General features: G+C 48.8%; 2 protein-coding genes and 2 long non-coding RNA genes across 9 annotated transcripts in view; 2 read left to right on the top strand and 2 right to left on the bottom strand.

Moving 5' to 3' along the window:
* Positions 1–7,581: 7,581 nt before the first annotated feature.
* On the bottom strand, positions 7,582–13,816 carry LOC114222355 (uncharacterized). The gene is made up of 3 exons (XR_003611917.2): positions 13,576–13,816; positions 8,431–8,592; positions 7,582–7,679 (listed from the first exon to the last, which is right to left on the bottom strand). It is a non-coding gene; the product is annotated as an uncharacterized LOC114222355 (long non-coding RNA).
* Positions 12,473–14,870, top strand: LOC114222354 (uncharacterized). Its single transcript, XR_003611916.2, has 3 exons — positions 12,473–12,718; positions 13,965–14,045; positions 14,570–14,870. It is a non-coding gene; the product is annotated as an uncharacterized LOC114222354 (long non-coding RNA).
* Positions 14,871–18,821: 3,951 nt separating this feature from the next.
* Positions 18,822–23,238, bottom strand: LOC114222353 (uncharacterized). 4 transcript variants are annotated; one of them, XM_088017967.1, is made up of 5 exons: positions 23,135–23,238; positions 21,939–22,659; positions 20,225–20,813; positions 19,838–19,991; positions 18,822–19,290 (listed from the first exon to the last, which is right to left on the bottom strand). In XM_088017967.1, exons 1-3 carry the CDS (start codon positions 23,224–23,226, stop codon positions 20,544–20,546), a joined length of 1,083 nt encoding a protein of 360 aa, XP_087874093.1. In that variant the 5' UTR covers positions 23,227–23,238; the 3' UTR covers positions 18,822–19,290; positions 19,838–19,991; positions 20,225–20,543. The 4 variants fall into 4 exon arrangements, 2 of the variants coding, with proteins under 2 accessions (XP_087874093.1, XP_027976646.2); XM_028120845.2 differs by having other exon boundaries at positions 19,838–20,813; XR_015766674.1 differs by lacking the exon at positions 21,939–22,659 and having other exon boundaries at positions 19,838–20,813.
* FLI1 (Fli-1 proto-oncogene, ETS transcription factor) overlaps positions 21,209–27,092 on the top strand; it is a 112,419-nt gene continuing 106,535 nt past the window's right edge. The window contains exon 1 of one of the 3 annotated variants that reach the window (XM_028120844.2): positions 21,209–21,519. In XM_028120844.2, coding sequence (XP_027976645.1) covers positions 21,461–21,519 — 59 coding nt within the window. In that variant the 5' untranslated portion in view covers positions 21,209–21,460. The remainder of the gene's footprint in view (positions 21,520–27,092) is intronic. The other 2 variants (XM_028120843.2, XM_028120842.2) reach the window with 2 other exon arrangements.

Raw genomic sequence — 27,092 nt, 5'->3', positions numbered from 1 at the left:
TGATCACTGAGTAATATTTCATTGTATGTGTGTGTGTGTGTGTGTGTGTGTGTGCGCGCGCACGCGCGCGCACGCGCATATATATACACACACACCACATCTTTATCCATTCATCTGTCAATGGACCTCTGGGCTTTTTCCATAGTTAGGTTACTGTGGACATTGCTGTTATAAACACTGGGGTACAGGTGTTCCTTTGGATCACTACATTTGTATCTTTGGGGTAAATACCCAGTAGTGCAATTGCTGAGTCATAGGGCAGCTCTATTTTTAACTTTTTGAGGAACCTCCATACTGCTTTCTAGAGTGGCTGCACCAGCTTGCATTCCTACCAGCAGTGTAGGAGGGTTCCCCTTTCTCCACATCCTTGCCAACATTTGTTGTTTCCTGACTTGTTAATTTTAGCCATTCTAACTGGTGACTGGTGTGAGGTGGTATCTCATTGTGGTTTTGATTTGTATTTCCCTGGTGCTGAGTGATGTTGAGCATTTTTTCCTGTGTCTGTTGGTCATTTGTATGTCTTATCTGGAGAAATGTCTGTTCATGTTTTCTGCCCATTTCTTGACTGGATGATTTGTTCTTTGTGTGTTGAGTTTGATAAATTCTTTATAGATTTTGGATACTAACCCTTTATCTGATGCAACTTTTGCAAATATCTCCTCCTGTTCTGTAGGTTGTCTTTTGGTTTTGTCTACAGTCAACTGATTTTTGAGACAGGTACAAAGGCAATTCAATAAAGAAAAGATAGTTTTTTCAACAAATAATGCTGGAACATTTAGATGTCTATATGCAAATATGAAGTAATTAAATAATGAACCATTACAATTATCTCACATCTTATACAAAAACTAATTCAAAATACATCAGAGGCTGAAATATAAAATTTAAAGCTATCCAAATTCTAGAAGAAAACATAGGAGAATACCTGCATGACTAGGTATGGCAAAGAGCTTTTAGATACGACGACCAAAGCAAGATTCATAAAAGAAAAAATATAAACCATACTTTATCAAAATTTAAAACTTTTGCTCAGAGAAAGACATTAAAAGAATCAAAAGATAAGACACAAAATGGAAAAAATACTTGCAAACATAAATGTGATAGGGATGCCTGAGTGGCTCAGTCAGGTAAGTATCTGCCTTCGGCTCAGGTCATGATCCTGGAGTCCTGGGATCCAGCCCCGCATCGGGCTCCCTGCTCCACGGGGAGTCTGCTTTATCCTTTGCCCCTCACCACACCTGTGATCTCTCTCTTGTGCTCTTTCTCTCTCTCTCAAATAAATAAATAAAATCATTTTTAAAATAATGAATTAATAATAAATTAATAAATAAAAAATAAACAAAGTGATAATGGATGTGTTTCCAGAGGATATGAAGAACTCCCAAAACTCAATAAGAGCTAGGGGCACCTGGGTGGCTCAGTCGATTAAGTGCCCAACTCTTGGTCTCTGTTCAGGTCTTGATTTCAGGATTGTGAGTTCAGGCCCAATGTTGGGCTCCATGCTGGGTGTGGAACCTACTTAAAAAATAAAATAAAAAATAAAAAATAATAAAAACTGAACAAGAACAAAACAATAAAATGCTAGACAAAAGACATGAAAACACACTTCACCAAAGAAGATGTGTGGGTGCAAGCAAGTAACTTAGCTAGTTATTAGGGAAGTGCAAATTACAACCAAGTGCCCAAGTGCTCAGAAGTATTAAAAGCAAGTGAAGCTCTCAAACTTACTGCTAGGAAGGCAAAATGGCACAACCGCTTGGGAAAAGAGTTTGGCAATTTCTTATAAAGCTAGATGTTCATTTACCATAAACCCAGAAATCCCACTCCTAGATATTTACCCAAGCAAATTGAAAACTTACATAAAACCAAAAACCTATACACAAATATTTATAGCTTTATTCATATTCACCAAAAATTGGAAATGGCCTAGATGTCCTTCAGTAGGTGAATGGATCACTAAAACATGGTGCATCCGTATAATGAGTACTATCAACAAAGGAATACTACTCAGAAATGAAAAGGAGCACACTACTAGTTCATACACCAACATTAATAAATCTGAAATACACTTTGCCAAGTGAAGGAAGCTAGATCCAAAGATTACATATTGTGTGATCCCATTTATATGACATTATGAAACCAACAAAACTATGGGGATGAAAAGCAAATTCCAGTGCTTGTCAGGAATTGGGGGTGGGAGGAAGGGCAACACAAGCGAATCATGGGGATACCGTGGTGATGTGATACATAGCTCAGAATCATAGAACTATACACCACAAAGAGTAAATTTTATTGTATATAAATTTAAAAACTCAACCCCAGATGAAATTCAGACCATGACAACTGAACCTAACTGCATTAAAATGATTGACACAACCATACCAAAAGGTTGAGTAAGAAAGGGGACCTAGCAACTTTGGGAAACAATGTGTTGACCAAATACCATAAAGCTAAAAATAAAAAGAACCAAACATAAAAAGAATCAAACCACTACACTTTAACTGGGTGAATCTGTTTCTCCCAAGGGTATGGAATAGCAATTCTGGAAGGGCTTCATACGTATACTACGATTGAACAAATAAATAAATATATCGTAGATAATAAGAGCCAGATTTCTCACTGTTGGAGAAAGAAATTACAAATAAGCAAAGAGGAAATTCCAGAATGAATCCTGTGGCACTGGGTTGGTATTGGAGGTATCAACATTAACCCATTTAAAAATAAATATATAGACTGTTATGGACTATGTAATTCTCATGTTGAAGTCCTGAAGTTAAGTGAATCATAAGGATGGGGCCCTAATCCAAGATGACCGGTGTCCTTATAGGAAAAAAAAGTGAGAGAGATCATGACCAAGTGAGCAATCCTGCAAGCCCAAGGAGAGAAGCCTCAGATCCTTAATCCTGTACTTCCAGCCTCCAGAACTGTGAGAAATAAATGTCTGTGTTTAGCGACCCTTTCTATGGTATTCCATTATGGCAGCCCTAGCCGACTAGGACACAGAGTGATACAGAAAGAAATCTAGATATATGTGTATAATTAGGTTATATTTCTTTGCTTTGTCTGCTGAGAGGGACTAGAAGCTGGACCCCCTCCTAGCAAGTAGCACAACTAATCCTCTAATCTTGGTTTCTAAATACATTCTCAATCCAAGGAACCAGGGAATCCGTGGAGAAGCAGATAATTCCAGGGCTGGAGCAGGGAAAACGTAAGATCATCCTGAAGCATTGTGTGGGGCCAGAAAGTAAGGAGGTGCTAAAGGGAAAAATGCGGACTGGGTTGGTATGGCAAAAAGGATGCAGGGATCAACCTGAAAGAGCTCCCAATGGCCCAAGTGGAACAATTTGAAATTTGAGCAACAAAATAAATTATAGTAATAGATGACAATCCAAATAATAAAATAAATATCCATGAGATCATACTCAGGAAGGAAGGAAAGGAGGGAAGGGAGGGAGGGAGAGAGAGAATGAGAGAGAAAGAGAAGGAACAACTCTTTTTTGAAAAAGAATTCCAATAAATAACCATAGAAGGAATGAGTGAAATCACCGTTAGAACACCACAGTAATTATTGCCTAAGGTGAAATCCACCAATGGGTGCTAAAATTAGTGAGCAAAAGGGTAAGGAAAAACAGGATATTTGCATGGTCTCAAAGTATTCCCCCCTACAAAAAAAAAAAAAATACTTGTTAATGACAAAGGATCTCCACCCCCCACCCCCCCCCACCAATTCTTGTTAATTGTGAAGGGAAAATAAAGTAACTTTGTAGTGGAGTACCCTGGCCAACACCACTTTGATCAAGTGCTCAAGGTCAGCATCACTAGTAAGAAGACATCAGTGTCATGGACCTTCCAGGGTGATGTGCTGTAAAAGGCATATCACCTCAATCATATTCTTCCCCAAAATATATAACTCTATCTAATCATGGTAAGACTTCGGACAAACCCAAATTGAGAGGCATTCTACATCACACCTCACCAATGCTCTTCAAAAGCATCGAAGTCATGCAACAGAAGTTAAGAGCAAGGAACTACTTCCAATGGAAAGAGGCTAAGGACACTGAACAATAAAATACAGCTTAGGGTCCTGGACTGGACCCTGGAACAGAATAAGGATACTTACTGCAGGGAAAACAATGAAATCTGAATAGTCTGAAGTTTAGTTAATAGTATTGCATTAATGCGAGGTTTTGGCAATTGTACCATGGTTGTGTACTATGGTAACATTAAGAAAAGTTGGGTGAGTATGCACAAACTCTCTCTCTCTCCTATCTTTGCAACCCTTAATCCTGGGATGAAAAGAAGGGAAAGAGAAAGCAACACTAGGTGTTTTAAACATGGAAGAAGAGAGAAGGGAGTTATGAAATCAGTGGATTTGCATTCATGTTAAGCCCTTAAAGGAGATGGAATGTTCATGAGTCATGTTGATGGAAACTCAACAAAGAAATAGAAGATTAGAAGGCAAAAGACCTAAGTTCTAGTCAGGCCCTGTGGTTCACCCTGCAAAGTTTGGCAAAATACTTACATAATTATAGATTATATCTATAACACTTTACTTAGATAATACATTAAGAGATGATTCTAAGAGATTCAGGTTTCTCACATATGATTCAGTTTCACCATGAAAAAGGTGGTGATAACAATAATCATGTTGCTTAATGAAATAGCATATTTAAATGTTGCCATGAAAAAAGAAGTAATTTCTGTTTCAGATTCTGTTTCTTCATCTGGAAATTGAGGATGAATTTCTCTAGGGTCTGTCCAATCACATAGGACTGTAAGTGCTACATAAAATATATTATATAGACGTTATAATAGTAGAACAAGATCAGGTTTTCTACATACATTCATCTCTTTCTTTGACAGCAGCAATATGTGGAATTTTTTATTAACACAAGTGATCTTTTCAATAGCACATATATGAAAACTAGAATAAAATTTACCCTAAAGATAGATGTAAGAAGTAGGGAGAGGCACTTCTCTTTATAAAAGCTTTATTTGTTTACGAAATCTTTAAAAGGCAAAATTATGAAATACTTAGGAACGTTTCCCTGGTGCATCAAAATGCAACCTAATTTTAATATAACCAATTTAATGGTAGATTGTCAGAAGCGTATCGCTTTCATCAAAGCATGTCAGCCTAGTATCCATGCAACACACGTATGCACAATGTGTATGTGTGTATGTGTGTATGTGTACGTGTATTCAAACACATAATGATGGGTGGGTTCTTTTCTTATTTTATGTGTCAGAAAGCTGTATGAAAAGTGTATCAGGAAAACAATGACCTCCTTCTCTCTAATTCACACCTTGGCTGATCTCGGTGGGTGCCTTCTTCCTCCCCTGCCCCCCACTCTCCACAGCAGCAGCTGTGGGGCTGAAATGAGGAAACCTGACATCAGCAGCATGTTCCCTCCATTCCTGTCCCCAGTGGGGCAGACAGGAAATGCCAGCCTCCTCACAGGAAAGCCTGTTGTGGTAAGATTTCCCGATTTACTTTATAAAGGCAAGAAGGCCAGATACAGCGGGAGATAAGCACTCAAGATTGCAAATGCTTATCATCTCTCAGGGTTCTGGGCCCCACAGCCATGACCAGTTTCTTTTCTAGAGATGCAAGCCAAAATTCAGTTTGGTTGCAACTTGAAAAGCCTCCCCAACTGAAAAATTTGACCAATCCACCCTTGTCAGCCCTTAGAGAAAACCATTGCAGACAGCTTGCTGAAGTCTGACCATGAGTGATAGTCTCACCCCAGGAATCCCTAGGCAAATTAATCTAGGGATTAATCTAGAATCATCTAGGGGTGCGGTAAAAAAAAGCTTGGGGTAGCTGGCTCCCCAAGCTCGTAGCCGAAGTCATGGTACCCATTTGCCTCCTGTCTCAACTGACCCATGAAATGTTCAGCAGGAATCCTCCTCCCTGGCTTTGCTTTTTCACTGCTGATGCTGCTTCTATAAATGGTTTAGCAGAGTGCAAAGGATAGGGATTTCAAAAGCATAAGACAGCTAGCTCATGAAGCGGTTAGCTGAATCAAAAAGGACACACGGAACTAGCTCCATCGGAAGTCAAGCACACTCCGGGAGCCTCACAGGCTGACCCACCCTTGGGTCAGAACTTGGAGAAGGGAGTGGTAAGGATTGGAGGGGGCATTACACACTGACCTATTTCTTCAAGATCCACTTCATTCCACCCCTCCCCTTCTTGTCAATTCTTATGAAATAGAACCAAAATCATCACCCGCAGAAGCAGCGAGCAGGCTTCACAGGGTGTGCAACATAATTCCTATTCTGCCCATCTCCACATTACCAATCACTCTGAAGCAATGAGAATTTCACAGTCATATACTCAGTTCATCCGTGCATCCCTCACAAATCTGACCTTTTAAAAAGAGAAACGAAGATTCGGAATAAACCTATGTTCCCCTTGAACTCAGCCAAAAATCTAGGAGACACCTTACTTCACAAAGTCTGATTTAAAAACATACACCAAAAAAATGAAAACACACCCTCGACTTTTGATCTCTTATCTAGGGAAAGCAGGTTCTCTGAGAGGAACTCACAAGGCAGTCAGTCCGCAGTGTTTATTGTGTTAAGTCGGGGACATTGTTTTGTGTTCAGCTATGACGTGCATTGAAGTAATAGCGAGCCATCGTGCTCTCTCCAGGACCCCACTGTCCCCATCTATCAAAGTTGAGGGTTACCAAAATAATAATAATGACACATCAGACCAGTATTTGATCAGGCAAGGATATACACAGCGTCTTTTCCATCTAGAAGTTGGAAGCGCTTGGTCGAAAGCATCTCAATTCCCAAAAGACTATCCTTAGGTATTAGTAATAGGGATATTACTGGTTATCTGTCCCCATTCAAATATCTCCCACACCTCACCCCACTCCTACTACGTCCTTTAAAAAAATATATACCCCAAAGACCTTTGTGTCAGATATAATTGGCATGGGCCCAGCTCGACTTTTGCCTAGGTTTTTTTCTTTTTTCTTTTTTCTTTTTCAAATTGGGGTTATGACAGCAGGCGGGGAACAACGAATATAGCATCGATATTTCAGACAATGCTGCTCTGGTGTCCTTGGTAGCCAGAGTAAGCAGACTTCTACTTCTGTGGCATTTTTCTCAACAGCATCCCAAAGGGTTGTTTTGTTTTCAACTAATACAGTCATCCTCCACCTCAAAGTTGCAGTGGACGCACCATTTGTCCCACTCTACGCAGTTATGTTTTGAATCCTTTAAAATCCCTGATTCATTCTCCCTGACACTGTGATGGCGACTCCCTTCACAAGCGGTTCTGAATTTGATGCTTTTCATTAATTCTGTCCTCTTCCCTCTTCTTGAGAGTTGAGTCAGTCCAGGTTGATAGAGCAAAGATGGTCTTTGCAAAGACCATCTAGTCTTAGACCATCTAGATTATCTAGTCTTTGCAAACCTTTGCCTTCTCAGAGATAGCAAAGTGATATAACTCAGGTCCTTCCCAAGACCCATCCTCCCGCCCCCAGCAAACGAATGAGTGGATACAGAATGAATTATTCCATTCAATCAGAAAAAGCATCACCTGACCTGGAACCATACCGTAATTGTTATGAAGGATTGGCATTGGCCCAGCTAACTCTTGTCTCGGTTTTTTTCTTTTCTCTTCTAGACAGGAGCAAGGATGAACAATGTCTCCCAATAACCTAAAAAAATATAATCATAGATGAGACTAGTAATATGCTCTTTAGAATTATAAAAATTTAAGATAGAACAATGTTCAGGGATTATCTAATAAAATTAATCAATTGATATTCATGAAGAGATAAGGAGAGAAAAACTTGCTAAGGGGGTTGAAGGAAAGAATACAATGTATATAAAAATCTTTAGTCTTAAGAGCTCCTCTTTGCCTTAATGCTTGGTCTTATTCACTCTCCAGTAACCTCACCTCTTCATCCACAGCCCTGGGAACTTCTTTTTTTTCTTAGAGAGGGAGCGCACGTGAGAGCATTTGAGTGGGTGGGGGGTGAGGTGGGGGTAGGGGGTAGGGGCAGAGGGAGAGAGAGAATCCCAAACAGACTCCACACTAAGTGCAGGGCTTGATCCCAGGACCCTGAGATCATGGCCTGAGCTGAAATTGAGAGTGGGACACATCACCAACTGAGCCACCCAGGCACCCCCATCCTTGGAAATTTTATATATGTTTGATCTGTAGGCAGGAGTGAGGGATGAATCTGTCAGCTTAGGAGAGGCCCTTTCTTTTGCACCTGTTCAGATCACAGATCTCTTGGTCCAGCCATTCTCCATCCTTGCTCTGAATGCTCCTTATTTTGCACCCTATGCTACCCCATCCTAAGATCCTTTGTTACACTGAGAATACGCATGAATGGGTGTGTGTGTGTATGTGGGGGGGGGGGCGTGGGTATGTGATGGAAATCAAAGGACCGACTCACTCACACACGTCAGAATCCAAAGTGCCCCAGTCCAACAGCTCTTCTCATGGACGCTGTTCTACTCACTGCCTCCATTTCCTGGACTTATCTCCCTGAGCAGATTTCCCACTTCTTCTCTCTCCTTGTAATTTCCAGGAGCTCAGTCTAGGTTTGCAGCCTTCAAGGACTACAAGAGAACACAAATAATGAGAGATAAGGAGCATGACATCTTGTTGGCTACCCTTTAAAATCTGAAATTGCTTGTTAGAAGAGCAGGAAGCAACTTCCTTCCTTCCCATCATTAAAAGCAAAGGGAATAGAAAATGTAGAGGACATTTGAAACTCAGTGTGGTTTAAGTCTTTATTTGTGGTGGAAAGAACCACAAAGACCAGAACACGGCTTTATACACTAGGCTACACAGGGCCAAAAACATGGTGGATGTGCAATAAATAGATATTGATCATCACAGCGGGTTCCAGAAAAGTTGAGTAAAGTTTGTCAACATTGTCAATTCTTTTACTTGCTTGCAGAAACCAAATCATGGCAAAATACTATTCCCTGGTTGTATTAGTTTGCTAGGGCTGCCATAATATATACCAAAGTATTAGTGGCTTAAACAACAGAAATTTGTTTTCTCACTGTTGTAGAGATTAGAAATCCAAAGTCAAAGTCCCAGCAGGTTTGCCCTCTCCTGAGGCCTCTCACCTTGGCTTGCATTGGGTGGCCTTCCCATTGTGCGTATACATGGTCTTCCTTCTCTGCTCCCACATTTCTGTGTACTAATCTCCTGTTCTTATAAGGACACCAGTCCTATGGGATTAGGGCCCACCCATTTTACCTTATTTACATCTTTACAGGCCCTGTCTCTAAATGCATTCACATTCTGAATTACTGGTGTTGAGGGCTTTAATATATGAATTTCAGAGGGACACAATTCAGTTCATAACACTGTTCATTAGAAGCAGAACTAAAACTGGAACCCAAAGTTTCTAACCCTAGAACATTAATTTGCCTTTGATTCACATCTTTTCCCAGGTTAAATAATCTCACAGAATGGTAGTTTACGCTAATTGGAAAGCATCTCATGGTGATCTAGTTGTAGCTCTCTCGTTAGCCAAATAAGGGAGCTGAGTCCTCATGGTCTTGCTGAGAATCATAGAACCCAAGGTGGCACCACCCCCCCCAACTAACCCCTCTCCCCTACTGGGGGTGTTTCTTGGATTCCAATCTCCCAAACTCCTAAACTCAACACCAGAGTCACTTGCTAATGACCAGGCTCTGGATTGCAAATTGATGGCCCAAGGAAGGAGCCTGCTACGGGCTGGTGAGGGAGCAATAACCATGGAGCAAGAAAGCCCCCACCCCTTTCCCTTTGGAAGCAGTTAGAGGAATAAGCTGGCTTTAATGAGTCTTCCTGCCCCTTTCCCTTCATTCTCTCCTTTCTTAGGCTCCTCCTTATGGCAGCTGTTACCAATTTCAGCAATTTTCTTCTGGCAAATTGAAGGCTCCAGGTGACAAAGGGAGTTGGCTGTATCCTCCTGGAGGATGAGATAGCCTGGGTCCTAATCCACCCCACCCCTGCTCCCAGACGGGGTGGTTAGGGCTGCCGGCACTCCCTGGTGGGCATCCACAAGCCTCCCTACCCTCTCATGTGTGCAAGCAGGTCCAGCTCAGACCCCTAGCTGAAAGGGAGTCCAGATCAGTCCTCACTTCATTCTCAGCTCATCTGTTTTTCCAGGACCACCAAGATTTTATTATTTGCATGATCCTCGGTGCAACTATCCATTCTGGCTCTTAAAATTACAGGAAGAGAAGGAAATAGGAGGCATCCATGCATGCATGTGTACAAACACACGTGCGCGTGCACACACACACACACACAAAACGCTGAAGAGTTTGGTACAGAACTAGAAGAGGACACTCCATCAGCGGACCACACCCATGGTGCCTGGGGAGAGGGAGGATTTCTTGATCCCTGGTTAAACCATTTATGTAAAAAGGAAGTCCACACGTGAGCACTGACTTCCTCCAACCCTGCAAAGCAGAAAATGAATTAAGGACACTCAGGTGAAATGGGCCTGTCCGTTTTCCCTTAATAACAATGTGATGGTTTTGTTTTGTTTGTTTCATATTCCCTTCTTATTGTTCAGAAAGAAGAGACAGAGTTAAGTAATTGTCCCCCTACTCTGCCTGTCAATTTCAGTGTGGACTTGGGGATTCCTGCAGCGAAAGAAACAAACTCAACACCTGCCTACAGGGAGCTGACAATCTAAGGAAGGGAGGCCAGTCTTAGATAGTTAGGTCTACAGATAAGGATGAGAGTTTAAAATCCAAAGCAGGTACTCAAGTGGTCTCCTAGAAGTCCCTTTCAAGAAAAGAAAGGAGAGGGGGCTGCAGGGGGCGGGGGAACGGTGTGAAAAGAAAACAATTTCAAATCACCAGCTGTCCTGAAAAGAACCTCTCTTTAAAGAGCATGACACCGGTGTAGGATGTATTGTCCGACAGAGGAGCACCTTCTGTTTTATTTGTGGTTGTTCGGAATTGCGTTCATTCCCTTTGGGAAGGAAGAGGACCCTTCCACCGTATCCCAGGAATAAAAATATTGGGGGAACCTCGCTCATGTACTTCAGTCCCCACCCCTCCCCAAGCCTGTCTTGTTTTCCTAAGCAATGGTCAGGAATGTGCTGGGCGGGGGGCAGCCTGGCCCTCAGCCCTGAGCCCAGGCAGCCCCAGTCACGGTCCCAGGCTGGCCTTTCACCCCAGAGCTCTCCCGGCTGCTCTTATTAAGCAGCAAAATGTTTCAATATGTTGAGCTTTGGGGGAGGAACAGAGAGAAAAATCAGGATATTGTTGAGAAGGAAATAATGAATAACCCTGCCGCCAGTCTTCATACCCCCCACGTGGGGAGATCTGGGTGATAAGTGTGCTTTCTCCAGAAATGGAATCCTAGCAAATGCTTTTGGTCAGAAATTTCCAGAGCCAGTTGAGGGGTGGGGAGTGGGGAGGCGGAGAAGAGGGAGCAGGTACCAAGTTAATTTTCTCGATATCCAGAACCAAAGCAGTCAGGGGTCTGGGTACCCAAGAAAGAACAGACAGGGGAAAGCTTGAGAAACTGAGGTTAATTCTCAGAGGTAACAAAGCTATGGCTTTGTTCTCACAAACTGACACACTCTCTACCCTTACCTGTCACCCCCTGCTTCCCCGTACTTTGCACCCCCCCAACACACACACCCAAGTTCAGCTACTCTGGTCCTTGCCAAGTGTTCTGGGCAGAAGCCTGGTGCGCAGCTCCTGGTTACTGGAGACTCAGGAGAAGCAAAGCCATGGAAGGGTGTGGAAACCACCCGCCCAGGAGGGAGCACAGAGGCAACTCATCAGCATGGCAAGGCCCAGCTGTTTTGTGGAGAATGGCCCTGGATTGGGCAACTAAAACAGTGAATGTGGACAGGGACTCAGAAATCTGAGTGAAGAAATGAGTCAGATTCCAAAATTTTATTAAAAAAAAACACAAACTGGAGCACCCAGAAACGACTCCTGAGTGAGGGTCTTGTTAAATGTTTTAAAATTGGAACTCCATAATAGGGTTGCTTCTGACATTTGCAAATCTCCTAGCTCTTATAGATGACGCCTGGAAAACGTGGGTCAGAAAAGGACATATTCTAGGGGAGGTCCAAATAAAGGGAAGAGTCACCTGTAAGTAAGCCGAACTTAAGGGCTTGAAAGAGCCTAGAGGACTTCCATCATATTGTTTAAGTCTGAGAAATAATTATTTGCACAGCAACCATTTAAAACTAATCACATAAAAGCAGGTCTGGGTCTCAATGTCTCCTCTTGGCTTTACATTTGTGATATGTGTGTGGTTCCCAGTGTTCCTTGACATTTCCTAGCACCACCGTGAGGTTTCTGGAAAAGCAGCGAGGGGCAGATGGGTGGCTGTCTATTAGAACAATTCATCAGACAGCAGTTGAAATATTGATAAGAAAACGGAAATCAAATTAGAAGACGGGAAAAGAGAGAGGAAGAGGGAGTGGGACGAAGAGAGGCGACAGGGAGGAAAGCTGCAGGGCTGCAGGGCACACAGACCAAGGAGTCCTTTCTATACCCCCCCACCCCCCAGCTCAAGCAGGGACTGAGGCTGGCTGGGTGGATACGCTGCAGAGAAAGGCACATTTTGATCCCCGGCAGCCAGCAGGTTTAATTGGGCACTGAGGATCGGGGGACTCTTGGCGCAGAGAACTGGCACTCAGACCTCGAACATCCTGGAGTTGCTGGAGTTCCGCTCCTGCTGGCTGAACAGGAAAGCGTGTCTAAGGTGAGTGTTCGCCTGTGCGGGATCCCTGAGGGAATGCAGGGGGAGGGGAGTGGTGCCTCTCTCGCCCACAGCTGCATGCTCCAGTTGCAGCTGAGAAATGGGAGGCTTTCTAGGACTTTTTCTTTCTCTCATTCTATCCGGGGAGCTTTCTTTTCTCTCCTCTTTACCCCCCCTCCCCTCTCACTTCCCTTGCAAAATTCACTCCAACTTTCAAAGAAAATGGGGGACACTCTCAGCAAGGACCCCGGGAAAGAGGCAGGGAATGGGAATCTAGGAGCCCAAAGGAACATACCTGGTCCCTGAACTCGTGTATGTGTGTTGTGGCTTCAGGAGCCAAAAAGCTGGAATTTGTTAGTGGAGAGAAAAAGTGCTTTATCAGAAACACATTGGCTGCCGGAGAAGCTGCACATTGCCACGTTAAAGATGGTTTAAGAGAAGGGAGGGGAGAGGGGAGAGACAGCCGCTAGACTTGGCAAGGCAGGGAGAGACTCACGCAGAGGCACCTGGCATCCTAGGGTGGTTTTTGCACCCGCCAGTCCAAATTTTCAGACTCAGACACCATCTCCTCTGCCACTAGAAATAAGGCTGCGTCATTCATTGTCTTTGTCTCTGCCGTAAAACTGTTTTCTTTAAGAAGCAGGGGCTCGGGGAAAGGGCCTCCCTAGCCCTCCAGAAGCTTCTGCCCAAGTCTTCCTCCCCAAGCCAGTAACAGGGAAGAGGGGGGCAGCTGGACACTGGAGGAGCCGTAGGATCCTAGGGGAACCAGGCAGAAAATCTGTGCCCTGAGGGATGGAGCTTGGCAGCTCCGTAAATATCTGTTCCCTGGGGTCTTGGGCTGCACCCGTGGGGAGACCTACCTCTTTCCCGGCAGCGTTCTCTCTTCTGGCTCCGACGGCCCCGGCCCCGGTGTCGGCAGGTGTGAAGCCACCCAGGCCCGGGGGAAATGGGTGTCTCCGATTGTGGGTAGGGGAGGGTTAAGGGGCTGTGGGAAAGGGACCCAGTGGCGTCAGCTGTCTCTCACCCTTCACCATCTCATAGCCCGAGGTCTGGAGGCAGAGGCGCAGGGCAGATGCCCAGTACCCAACCTTTCAGATCCTCCCTTGCTGGCCCAGGTGGATTCGAGCCTCCCAACTCTCGCGTCCTCTCCCTTTGCGTTCCTCCTTCATCACCTACCCCCACCCCGACTCCCCCCCCCCACCGTCTCACCCATGTGGTACTGTCGGTGACTGAGGTTTCTCCCACCCAGATTGGTTCTTGGGCCTTCCCGACCCTTCCTTGCCAACCGAGGATGTTTCAGACAGTCCCAGACACATCGTCTTACGTCAAGGTAAGACATGACAGCGTCTCTAAACAGGTAATGCCCCCCCACCCCCACCCCACGCCGCCGCTCTGCCACCCAGGCCTGTGGTCCCTCCATCCCCTTTCCCGGGTCAGCGGGTGGATCTGGAGCCCGGGGAGCTCCCAACCAGATGAGGGTGGCACAGACCCTCGGGAACCCTTGGTTGAGGAGGCACGCTCTCGGGCCGGTACTGTTTGGAAGACTGGAAGTGGGTGAGCCTGGTGAAGGCTGGGCAGGGAACCGAGAGCCAGTGTCCGATCCCAGTGGGTCTTGCGCTCGAGCCACGGGCTCTCAGTAGGTTTCAAGTTAAGGGCCTGCGTGTACTTGGGAGTGGGCATGTGAGCCTGTGGGCGTGTGTGCGCGAGTGTGTGAATGCGACGCACTTCTCCCACCGGTTCGACACCCCGTCGGTCCTCAAGCCCACCTTCCTCGGCCCCACCCGCCCCTCCAAAAAGCAGATTGCTGTATTTGACAACATATAGAACTTTTTTTTTTTTCCCCACTCACAACAGTTCCCAAGAATGTAAACAAACCGAGGCCGGAACATCTGGGTTACACGTTTAAATGAAAATCCGCCGGCGGGGCGGGGCCGAGGGTGCCCGGGGTAGGGACTCGGCGCGACCTCCCTCCTTCCGGGTAGCAGCCGGGAGCCGGGACTGTCGGAGCCTTCCCTAGTTCCGAGGAGGAGGGGCCCACCGCGCTTCTGCACACCCATCCGTCAGGTCCCGGCCCCGCCCCCTGCTCCCTGAAACTCCGCCCCCGAGGAGCCCCCCCACCCCCACCTGCGTGCCCGCGCCGAGCTCCCTCCTGCGTCCGCGAATGCCACCGAAGTGTGGGACCGTATGCCGGCACGTGGCCACCGCGATGGGGTGCGACTCTCAGGAAGCGCCACTTTTGCGTTCGGCCCTCGTCCCATTTCTCTAAAGGGAAATTTGTTGAGACAGGGTAGCAACCCCCCCATCCCCACCCCCTCCCGAGGTCTAAAAGAGTTTTATAGTCACTTTGGGGAGGCCAGGTCCTGGAGCCTTGGTGCGGGTAAGAGATGTTTAATCTGTAATGAATGAACGAAAAATAAGTGAATCAGTGTATCGACAATCAATCAATAGATGGCTGGACGGAAGACTCCCAGGAGGTGGCGGAGCGTACACCGGGAGACTAAAGCGCACTGGGGTTCGCGGCGTCCGTTTGTCGGGAGAGGTTAGGCAGGCTGTGACCCCGCCCACCCCGCCACTCCCAGTACCCCGAGCTAAGGGAGCTCTCACTTCCATTCCAGCTCTACCCCAAAGGCTGCAAGTGGCCCCGGGGTGGGGAGCGGCAGTCTCTCTCCCACCCCCAACCCTCCCGACCCTCACCCCCACCCCTGGTCTGCACACACCCGAGGACCCAAAACCTCGGGATGACGAACCCCAGAGGGGCAAATGGGAGCCCAGGAGACTGACCCAGGCCGAGAGTCAGAGAGAAAGCAAACCGGCCCAGGAGAGCAGAGCGGTCCGGAGTGGGGAGCAGGGAGAGAGGTGGCAGTCTAGGAGCCGCGGGCAGCCAAAGGAGCCGCTCGCCGCAGGAGCTCTTTTCAAGGGGGAAAAAAATGGATTTTTCAGCAGCCACAAAGTTTGTATTGTTGCACAAAGGGGTGCATTGATGGCGGCGAAAGGTCTGCGTAGCAGGGACAATCTTGGGTCTGTTCCTCCGGCTCCCTACATCGACCATTTGCCAGAGGGGCACAAACAGTTCCCCGCTGCCAAGCCCCTGCCATTCTGCGTCAGGAACCTCCAAGGTTGTTGACAAACACAGCGCGGGCCCAGGCGCCCAGGCCCGGAGCCTGGAGCCCAGCCGGGCCGCAGCAGCCAAGGGTGCCCACTCCAGCCGGCAGCGATCTGGGTTCTGAGAACCCACAGAGTGCTCTGGGAGTTTCCGCAGGGGAGCGCTGAGGGCGGGTCTGAGGCTGGAAAGAGCAAGGGAAAGGGACAGAGGGAACGGGGTGACTCTTTAGGACAATGACATTGCAGTAGGTGAATAATGGTGGTAACATTAAGGTAGCCCTTACCTTTGCCAGGCCCTGTTCTAAACATTGTATTTGTAGTAACTCATTTAATATTAATAACAACCCTAGGAGGTAAGCTATTTTGCAGATGAGAAACTGAGGTATTGAGAGGTTAAGGTAACACAGCTTGTAAGGGGTGGGGCCAAAATACAAATAATAAGGGCAAAATTGTGCTGTGAGGCAAGTTCCAGACACTCATTTCAGGCTTACGACAGCCCATCGTGGGTTAGGTCCTACTACAACACCAATGTACAGATTGAGGCACAGAGAGGTTAAGGAACTTGTTCCAGGCCACAGAGCTGGTCCATGCAGAGCGGGAATTCAAACCCTAGGTTCCTCTGTGAGACTTTCGACTTGGATGTTCCACTTGCAGATATGGGGAGTCATCCTGCCCCCGCACTGTGCAAATCCCTTGTCAATCCCAGCGCGGGGAGCACAACCCGGAAAGCCCCTCGTCCACCCCACGGAGACTGGCTGGGTCCTCCACTTTCCCTCTTTGCGAGTCTTCCAGACTCCTTGCTCCTGCTCCCTCACCTCCTAGCCTGCTGGTTCAGCCCATGCTGCATTCTGGAGGAGACATCCCCCCCCCCCCCCCGCAAACCAGACCAAAGGAGGCTTATAGCCCCAGAATGTTCACAGCGACACGGCTCAGGGGCAGCATCTGGCCGGCAGGTCCTGCAGCGGCGTTTCAAGGACACAGGTCTGTACTTAGAATAAATGCCGTTTGGGGCTGACGGAGATCGGGGAGGCTGAAATGCTCCCGTCCCTGCCCCAGGCCCCCGTCTAGGCGCCACCGCTGGGTGAGAGTCCTGGCACCTGGCTGGTCTCCACCTCTTGTCAGCCTGCGCTCTCTACGCTCTCGGACTCCCTCGGGATTTCCTCGTCGACGCCGCGTGGTCTGGGGACCCGGCCCGGAGCGCCTGGGGCTCGGGGAGCAGAGACCCTCCCCCAGCCGGACCAGCCGACCCCCGGCCCTCCCGCCGCCGCGGCCTCCCACGTAGCGTTTTGAACCCGCTTGGCGCTAAGGCAAGAACGAGCGTGGGGAGCGGGCAGGGCGAGCAGAGGCTCTAAATCTTCCTTCAATCTCTGAGTAGATGAAGTCTGAGAAACAAATTCAAAGCAGGCGCGCCTGCAGAGCCTTCCTGCAGAAATATTCCCCGGCATTCAAGCGCATCCAGGGGCGGCTCGAGCTGCCTTGTTTGGCTAAGGTCAGACGAGACTCGAGTTCTCCAATAAAAATAAATCTCAAATTAATTATGGCCTCGAGCGAGGGGCCAGACACTTGAAGCTGCAGTTGTGCAGTCTGGAGTTTTGGCGCTCGCTCGCCCGTCCCTCCCCCGCGCTCCCGCCTCTCCCCCTACCCCCCATCCCCCCGTTGCCAGCTCGAATACCAGCCGAGGCCGCGCTGGACCCGAGGGGCGGGAGAGGAGGGAGGACGGAGGGGAAAGGATCCGCCCGAGACGCTCGGCCAGGCCTGGCATCTTTCTGGGTTTCAAGTGACGGAGCAGTCCCCGGGGCCGAAGGCACCCCGGGGACCCGTCTCCGATTGTCGCGTCCTCCCACCCCCAACCTGGGCTGGGACCAAAAAAGCCCAGGAAGTCGCGTCTGGAAAGTCTTGACCGGGTCAAAAGGGCTGACTTTGAGCGAGCCAAGACACGTTTCACCCTGCCGCACCCCTCCCGGGGGGAAGCAGGACTTCCGCATCTTTGAAAATACTGTCAAGTGCGGACGGTGCGAGGCAAGTCGTCCGACCAAAGTTCCAGCGAAAATGCTTGAAATCCAAATGTTTCCTAAATATTCGCCCTCCGTGTGCATGCTTTCTGTATGTGACCCGAGGCTTAGAAATGTGTCATGAGTTGTTTTGTGGGTCCCCCAATTGGTAGCCTTTGTTTTAAAAGCTGGCCGGGCTTCCTTGGCTGCAAGAGCTCCCCGACTTGAAAGCCAGTTGGGGCTGGTGGAATGGGCGCTGATGGTCTCAGGCACCAGCTCCTGGGCACCAGCCCTGCCCAGTCTGGGAAAGGCAGGCAGGACAGTCTGGTGAGCCAGGAAAGAGGGTGTGTGCAAGTGTGTGGGCTGGGGTAACCATTCCCCAGCTAAGCTAGGAGAAGGGAGAGGGAGAGAGAAAGGGGAGGGAGAGTGGGGAGAAGGAGGGATTGCACCTCCCCAACTCAAAGACAGTTTTCATTTGTAGCAGGCCTTACCACAGGCTCTCTATCAATTTGTCTCAATGCAAACATTCAAAATATTCTCTTTGGCTGCTCGTGAAAACAATGTGAGCTGCCAGGATCAAACCATCTTTCCAGATGTCTGGTGGTAACCACATGAAACAGGGCAGACTTGTTTACTGTTGTGTTTGGTTAGGGCTTTTTCCCCCTTCGGGATTTAAAATAGAAGCAGCAGCAGGAGTTGAGCTTCAAACCCAGAGTTACATAAGTGGGGCAAACTTGCCCACCAGCATGTCAATATGGGGTGAAGGGAGCCTCAAATCCCTCAGAGAGCTGTTGTTCCCAGTTGGGGGAGTTTCTTTCTAGGTGGAGGACCTCGTGAATGACAGGAGCTCCTCACGGAGGGGCTGGTAAATAGCAAAAGGCATGGCGTCAGTGCTAGTCAATGAGTCACAAAGGGGTGACAGTTATGCCAGTGTCACCCTCTCCCCCCATCTTCAAAATTATGAAATTGCCGTAGCTTTGGTTTTCCCAGGAGACACAGAAAGTGCTATTGAGTTCCACAGCTAAAACAGGAGGGCAAGTCCTCATTTTAATGTAGTTGCCCATTGAGCAACTCTCCATGGGAGAGGAAGCTCCTGCTGAAAGGAGTTGGGGGTACTAGGGGTGTGGGGGTGAATGTCCTGATCAGTGCAGGGAAGATAATAATATGCTCTTGGCCCGGCCTCATAGGAGTTGGGAAGAGAAACCTAGCCAATATTTCTGCCATGGAGGTGCCTTCTCCAGCACTAGGAGGAGTGTGGAAGGAAGGGGGAGCGTCTGGCTGGTGTGGGGTGGCCATTAACAACCTCAGTGTTTGCCCAGGACCAGGAAGGGGGCCTCCCGGTGGTGGAGTTGAAATCCCTTCTGCCTGAAAGAGGGGCAGTGTGGCTGGGGTGCCGGGTTTCTGGCCAGGTCTGGGTGGGAAGCGGTCTCCCCGCACCCTCCTGAAAGCCCTGTTGTCGTTTGAAGGTCGGCAGAGTCTGGGCTGAAAAGGAAACAATTTGGGGTTTGAAAGGATGTAATTCATTCTTCCTTTCCCTTTAACCTCTTTCCTCTCTGGAAAGCATGTGGAAAAGCTGAAGGGAAGAGGGAGAGGGCAGGCGGCCGGCGGAGGGGAGGAAAGGGTTAAGCCTGATTTCTTTTAATTGAACTCCAGAACTGGTGGCCCCAGGCAAAGGGGGGGGGACTGACCCCGCTAGCGGTAACCAGATGTGGCGGTCCCAGGGGAGCCCCGGAGCAGACCCCTGGATTGAGAAGCAGACAGGAGGTGGGGGGGGTCGGCCCGTCCCCCATCCCACCCCCACCCCACCCCCACCCCACTCCCCCATAAGCACACCGAGTCTCAATTGCTGGCAGGCTGCACCCGCCACTCCAGGTCTGGTCACGTTCAGACCCGCGTCTGTATTCGAACCCAAAATTGGAGCTGAATTGATGAGACTAATTTCGAGAGGGGGGTGGGAGGAGGGAGGGAGGGAGGCGAGCTAGCTTTCTGGCTCAATTGCTCCAGAAGAAATAAAGAATTGATAAGTCACCTTTTTCGCCGCTGTGGACACCCCTTTGAATTTTTTTTTTCTTTCCAATTGACTCGGATCTCCTCTGGATTTTTTTTTCCTCCTTCCCCGGGTGGACTCTTAAATAAAAGTGAAAAAGTCCAAAGCGTGGTCTGGAGAGCGTGGAAAAGGTAACCTGTTTTGGAGGTTGGGGAGAAGGGAGTCAGGCCGAGAGCGCCCGGGGGTGGGGTGGGGGTCCCCTCGCTGCGCCTGGACTCCTGAGGCTGCCCCAACTGGAGCTTTCGGCGGCACTGCGGGGGAACGGCGGGAGGTCTCCGGATGGCGGGGACCGACAAGGCGGGCCGAGGGCCGGCTGGCCTCCTGGCCGGGTGGGGATGGTGGTCCCGAGCACTGACCCCGGGGGCTCACCCGAGGGGAAGTCTGAGTCTGTGCGGCGATCTTGCGTGCTGCGCTCTGGAGACCTGTGGACCAGCGTGGAGGGAACGTCCTGCGGTAGTGTAGGTTTCTCTGCGCTCGGAGTAGCACTGCATAGGCGGCTCTGGCCGAGCGCCGGGACTTGGGCCATCCGGTCCAGGTAAAGCGCGAGGGGTTTGACCCTAGAAGGCGCGGATAGGTGGCCTAGGGTGCCGCCGGTCCCGGCCCCGGGAGGGCGCCGGGAGCTCTCCAGGAGCAAAGGGCCGAGACGCGCTGTCCGGGGGCGCCCTTCTGCTAACAATGCGCTGGGAGCCTAGTCCGCGCCCCCGACGGTGGGATCCTTCCGAAACCGCCCGGAGTCCGCGTCGACCGGTGAACAGCTCCCAGTCTGCCGCCACTCGGCAGCCCAGGGCCCGAGTGGAAAAATTCCCACTGGATGCATTTTTTTAATGGTTGGTTTGCGTCGGTCTGCGTCCGGATCTTCCCGGGCAGTAGGCTCCAGATTATCCCCAGCCCGAGTAAACTCTCCCCCCCAACCCCCAATAAGTTTGACTCGGGCTGGAAAAAGCATTAATGAACGTATCTGTGGGAAGAAACGGAAAGTGAATGAGTCAGGAGGGCCACCTTCGGCCAAGGGCCCCGGGAAAAGGAAGGAGGCCAGAAAGACATTTGGTTTTGGACTTTTGGGGAAGGTGTTGGGGGTGGGGGTGCAGACTGCGGGAATCAGGGCGCGGGCGCCGGGCGTGGACCCCGGCATTGTTCCCAGCTCGCTCTTATCTCCCAGGAGCAAGTATCCTGTGTGCGCAGCGCATGAATGTATCTGGGCATCTCCGGGTATATTTATATAGCGTGTGTGATGCGAAAAGCAGGACCAGCAGAGGGGAGGAAGAGGGGGTGTGGGGGAAGGGAAGACGAGGGAGAGCAGAGGGGAGAGGAGAGGAGAGCGCGAGACAGACAGAGAGAGAGAGAGAGAGAGAGAGAGAGAGAGAGAGAGAGAGAGAGAGATAGGACTTCCTCCCCGATTCGCAAAGTGAAGTCACTTCCCAAAATTAGCTGAAAAAAAGTTTCATCCGGTTAACTGTCTCTTTTTCGCTCCGCTACAACAACAAACGTGCACAGGGGAGCGAGGGCAGGGCGCTCGTGGGGGGCACGCAGGGAGGGCCCAGGGCGCCAGGGAGGCCGCGCCGGGCTAATCCGAAGGGGCTGCGAGGTCAGGCTGTAACCGGGTCAATGTGTGGAATATTGGGGGGCTCGGCTGCAGACTTGGCCAAATGGACGGGACTATTAAGGTAAGCGATGGGGCAGTGGGCGCGGGAGCGGCGGGGCAGGCCGGGTCGGCGAGGCAGCGGGCAGGCTTGGCGCGGAGCGCCGGGGTCCCGGAAGACGTGGCCAGTCTCCCTTCCTTCCGTGCCCCGGCTTCGCGCCGTCTCCTCCCGCGCTCGGGTGGCGACTCTCATTCGCGGGGGCGACCCTCCGGGCTCACCACAGACAGCGATCTCCCCCGCACCCCTTGTCGCAAAGCCGCGTCCGGCCCCCCACCTACGCGCTGCGGGCCGGGCTGCGGGCGGGGGTCCGCGGGAAACCTAGGGACCTCAGGCACGGATCCAAGCCTGGGGCCGGACACCTCCGGATCCACCACTCCCACCCGGCAAGCTGGGCGCCTCGGCCCCGGCGCTGGGCGCTCGCCTGGCGGCCGGCTTCCTCTTACCCGAGGCCGAAGGCGACGGGGGCGGGAGCGGCAGCCGCCACCCGCTTGGGTCCCCCGGCCTGGAGGGCCCTGGGGCGGGCAAGTGGATGGGTTGCAGGCGGCTCGGGGTGCAAGCGAGTGTGCTTGGGGGTCGGTCTGAGCTGGCTCCTCGGATGGAGGTCCCTGTTTACATGTCAGCGCGGGCTGGTTTCCCTTCCTCTTGGTACTTGTGTTGCTGAGCTCTCGGCGCTCCAGAGCGGCCGGCTCCCCGGGACTGACGGGCGGGCCTCTGCGCTCCGCGGCCAGGGGATCTCTCTGCAGCCTCGGTCGGCGCCGCTGCCCCGCGCCCAGCCCCGGCTCTCCGCGCCCAGGCGTGCGCCGGCTCCAGCGCAAGGGCTCCACCGTCCTCCCCAAGAGGGTCCCGCGCCCTGCAGAGCCGCTTCTCCTGCGGTGGCCGGCTCTGAGCCGACGGCCCTGCCAAATCCACCCCTCACCCCACACCTCACGCCTGGCTCTAAGTTGCAAAATGCAGCCCAGAGGGATGGATGAGAGTCTGGGTTTCGTGTTAGACTTCAGGAGTGTTGATTGCCTTCTCCTTCTGGAAGCGGGAAGTGGGGCCGGGAGCCGAGAGGAGGGACACCCCCTAAAGTGACTGACCTTAGAGGACCGAGAGGAATGAATGGGACCTGGAGTCGGCTTCCAGGCTGTCCCGCAACACCAAGCCGGAGTCAGTCTGGAAAAACTATTAGGCTGGTGAGGTGGGGAGTGGCAGAACCCGCCATTCCCCAGAACCCAAAGGAATCAACTCCTCGCTCAGGGCTGAGTTAAGAGGAGAGGAAGATGTTGTGCTTGGAGAATTTAAGAGATTTTTATCATTTGGGTGGAGTAGTGGTTTTTATTTTCTAAGGTTTTTTTTCTGAAAGTTTGAAACATGCTGACTGAGGTAAAAGGCACCAACAGAAGGAACTTGAAAATCTGGAGATGAGATAACTGATTGTACTGAGTTAAGGGGAGCCAGTGCGAGTCTGGGTTCATCCAGTTAAAGTGTGTGGGGGGTGAGGAGTGTTCCTATGACGAAGGTGGAGATGGCCACCAGTCATTTATGCCTGTTTCTCCTCACGCTGGTGTGTGCCTGCAAGTGTTTGTGTATCCCTGGTTTGGTAAAAAGGATGCTCCACTCTAGAAAACTCCCCCTCATTAGGACACTTACCACTTACCCAGAGGCAGTCCCTCTGATCCGGAAGGGTGGTAAGATGGCTCCAGGGTCTTGATGTGGACACCCTAAGGAGAAGTGAAGCAATAGCTCCATGATGCTCAGACCTCTAAGGCCCTGAGCAAATGGAGGAAGCTGTGGTCTGTGTACCCAGGATGTGCTAACCTCTTTAGAGACACACACAAGGATTGGCATGGCAGGCAGTGAGAACAGGCTTAGGCGAGGCCCCCCATCCTTCACGCTAAGGATGGAAGTGAAGGTCTTCTTTTTCAGGTGGGTGGTGGGAGCCTCTGAGTCCCTCCAAACCCTCCTCGGAAGCACCTTCGTCTCTCATCCAGGTGATCTGGTTCTGCAGACCCACCCACAGAGCAGTGGCTTCTCAAGTCCTGAGAAGGGACTGCAGTCCCCAAAATGCTGAAGGATTGAGTTGTTAGTGTATACTTCGGTATTTAAGTTGTGTGAAAGCCACACAATTTCCTGTTCCTGTGTGACCTTTGGATCTTGAGGTTCCTAGACCCTATTCCTGCAAGGGTTCAAACACTGTTTGGAAAGGACAGTGGACAAAGGGAGGCCAGTGGATTTCTCGCCTCCATGTGAGAATGCACAGTCCACTGAACCTGTTTGAACTTCAAAATCTTTGTACAAGTGAGACAGTGGGACTAAATTACCTCTACAGCATATCTTTCCAATCTTCTGTTCCTAAAATATCGTGCTTATCTGAACTTCTAAGGACCTATACCTGCATGTCCACGAAATCCAGTTCTATACAGATTGAGGTCTGTAGAAAGAAATCTAGAATGTGTGTTCCCAGTTTGAGTGACCTTGACAAATCATATTTGAGTAATTCTGGAATGTGATTTTTATGCACCTGCATGTTTCTTCCTCGAATATAAGGCATGTCTATATTTCAAAATACGTGGGTCTCCACACTGCGGAGGTATTTGGTCCAGGGTGCCAGGGAAGTCTGGATTGCTTTGCAGAAGCTTTTTATTCTGTGCATAATTTGCACAACTCGTTTTGATTTCAAAATCTTAATCTTGCTGCCCTTGTTATAAGTCCTTCTGTGTCGTGTTCTCTCCTCCTTTCCAAGAATGTCTCCTGGGAAGGCTCTGAGCATCACATTGGGAATACCAAAATTTTCAGGAGCCGTTCCACTCTTCTTTGGCCACAGACAAGTTAACCTGCGATATTAAACAACACCTACCCCACCCCTGCTCCCCACAGTTGATATTATCAGTGTTGAAAATCACGTGATCCTGGTTGCTGCTCAAGAGATGACCTGGTTTCAAAACCTGCATCTTAGTTCTAGGCAGTCTTCCATTGAATCTAGTTACTCCATCTATGAAAGCTTGATTCAATGCACATGGTACCATTAAAGATGGGGAAACAATCAGAGAAGATGCAGACGTGGTGAATGAAATAGGACCATGCACATTGGACTCGAAGTCAGAAAGCCTGAGTTCATTCTCAGCTGCTACTCAGTTGCCATGTGCCCTATAGCAAGGCCCTTCAGCCCCTTCAGCTCCTTAAATGTCCGTTTTCTCATCTGTAAAATGGGGCCAAAGTACCCCCTTGCCAGAAATCACAGTGAGGATTAAATGAAGTCTGGTACCTTAGTGGAATGCACATTCATTGAATTTCTCCTTGGGGATAGGGGCTTGTGGGGATCGACTCGTCAGAACATTAGATCACAGGTCTGGATGTCCCATAATACATGTTTTATTAATTCAACCAATATTGATTATGTGCCTATTATGTTCCAAGGCTCTGCTTTCTGTGTTGAGAATAAAGCAGGTTATCGAAACCCTGCTAGAACGTATACTCTCGTAGAGGTGGCAGACACCTAAGTAAATAATTCTGTGTCCAGGGCTGATACACCTCCTGAAGAACAAGGAGGCAGGTTATGGGATAAAAGGTGATGTGGTTGTATCAGCCAGGATGCCCAGGGAGGATGCTTCAGGTAAACTCACAATGGAGCAGAGATACTATCGGTCTTCATCCTTTGCCTTGGGAAAGAGCAGCACTATACAATCCCCTAAATGATGGGAGAACAAAATCGGGAGGTAGGTGGAGGTCCCCGCTGGGTTCTGTAAGCTGGCAGAGAGTGTGTGTGGCAGACGAGGCCAGGAGGGTAGGTTACGGCAGACCGGACAGTGCTTTCCAGTCAGGAAACTTCTGGATGGTATCTGAGTAGAAACCAGCAGAGTGAGGAACATGGAACAAAGACTCTACATCTGTCCTCAAAAAAGGATGCTGCCTTGACTTTGAAGAGTGAATTGCCTCCCCCCTCCCCGACACCACCTTTTAACCTTCCTATGGCCTGGCATCATGAGAACTCCAGGAAAGACAGCACTTTGTCAGTTTCTCTGTCCCCATGACCACATAGAATTGCTTCCCTCAGTTAGTAACCAAATGGTGAATCCTGTTTCCTTGGTGAATAAATCCCACAAAAATCTTCCCTCCACTTCTTCCATTCAAAGTCAAGTTTATAGGTTTGCAACTTGAGAACTTTTGAGATTATTGAGCTCAATATGCTCCTTCTATGGGTAGGGAAACTGAGGCCCAGTTATTTAATGAATGACCTAAGATCACACAGCTAACTACTGACAGAGTCAAGAGGAGAATTCAGGGATCCTAACCCTCGGGCTCGTGCTCTTTCCACCATACCGTGAAGATTTCATTTGTTTTCATTACAATACCATGAATTATAGAATCCTGGAGATTATGTGTGTGAGAGAGAAAGGCAGAGAGAGAGAGAAAGACAGAGAAAGATGCCTTTAAAAGAAAAACCATGAGGAATCTGGCACTTTGAACTAAAGACATATCTGTTATTTAATGAAAAATATATTCCTACCATCCTGAATTATGTCCATACTTAAAAAAAATTCCAAATTCTCAGATAAGATTTTTACATAGCTGTTTTCCAAAATAAATCCTACTTTTCCTATAGACAAACAAGGTCTCTGTTACTAAGAGACAACAAAAAAATACAGGACTTTGCTTAAATAGCCAATAGGTCTCTCTACAGACTGGGGGAAGGTGGGCTGAATTCCTATTTCAGTTCCTCTAATAATTGAATATTTGACGATTTAAGCAAAATACATTCAGTGTATTATAATATAACTTCTAGACCCATCTTTCAGACTGTGTAGTAAGTAGGTCTTAAATAACAACTGCATTAAATAAGATTTCAGATTTCAATGTCAACTTCTGTTTGGAGTTAACCAGTTAACTTGGCATTTGGTTTTAAAAAGTGATTGATTTAAACCAAGTCTATTTTCTAGAATTGTAACATTAGTCTAATGCTAGTATTGAGTTGTCCCAGCAAAAAAAAAAAAAAAAAAAATTGGGAAAAATTTTATGATGATGAATCACCAGGCAGGATTTCTAATGGACTGAGGCCTTTATCTTACCTCCAACTTCAAAAATATCCTCAAATTGTAAGTCAATACTCAGGCCATCCTATTCATCTCTGAAAGAAGTCTTATTCTATCTGAAGCTTGATAGACAGGTTTTCAGATTAGGGACCAACTGTCTAGGGTGAGAATTTGCAAATCTACTATTTTCATTCATTTTAGACAATTAGCTACATTATTGTAGGTCTAGAATAATGTTTTTGTTTTGTTTTGTTTTAAATAACATGACTTTCTTTTTTTTGGCCTCTAGTTAAAACAGTCTTTCTATCTTTGGCTTGTTGTTTTGTGACAAATTGAGAAGGCTAAAGGACACTGGTCACTACGTACACACATGCACACACACACACACACACTCACAATCTCACAAAATCATCAACCAGAATAATAGCTTTTCTAGTAACCTCAGATCTGTGCAGGTGTATTTTCCTTGCAGAAGACTATACTCTCCTTCATTTTCTGTTGCTTTAATGATTTATATCTATAGTGCTCATCCCATTCATGAATCAGTTCATCGGTGGGATGGTACTACTAAGTGATGTCACTGAT

Source organism: Eumetopias jubatus, unplaced genomic scaffold (genome assembly GCF_037043125.1).
Source record: "Eumetopias jubatus isolate StellerSeaLion01/CBP00866 unplaced genomic scaffold, mEumJub1_p1.0 scaffold_13, whole genome shotgun sequence".
Lineage (NCBI taxonomy): Eukaryota > Metazoa > Chordata > Mammalia > Carnivora > Otariidae > Eumetopias > Eumetopias jubatus.
The sequence above is the reverse complement of the archived record's forward strand: the minus strand, read 5'-3'. Positions and strand labels throughout refer to the sequence as shown.

Bases quoted from the DNA above. Each gene is read 5' to 3' on its own strand.
- LOC114222353 (XM_028120845.2), bottom strand. From the start codon at position 23,226: ATGGAGCTATTGCTTCACTTCTCCTTAGGGTGTCCACATCAAGACCCT. The intron at 22,660-23,134 runs GTAAGTGGTAAG...CCAGCCTAATAG, and splicing joins ATCAGAGGGACTGCCTCTGG to TTTTTCCAGACTGACTCCGG. The intron at 20,814-21,938 runs GTAAGAGGAAGC...TTCTTCCCACAG, and splicing joins CCCGTCGCCTTCGGCCTCGG to ATACGTTCATTAATGCTTTT.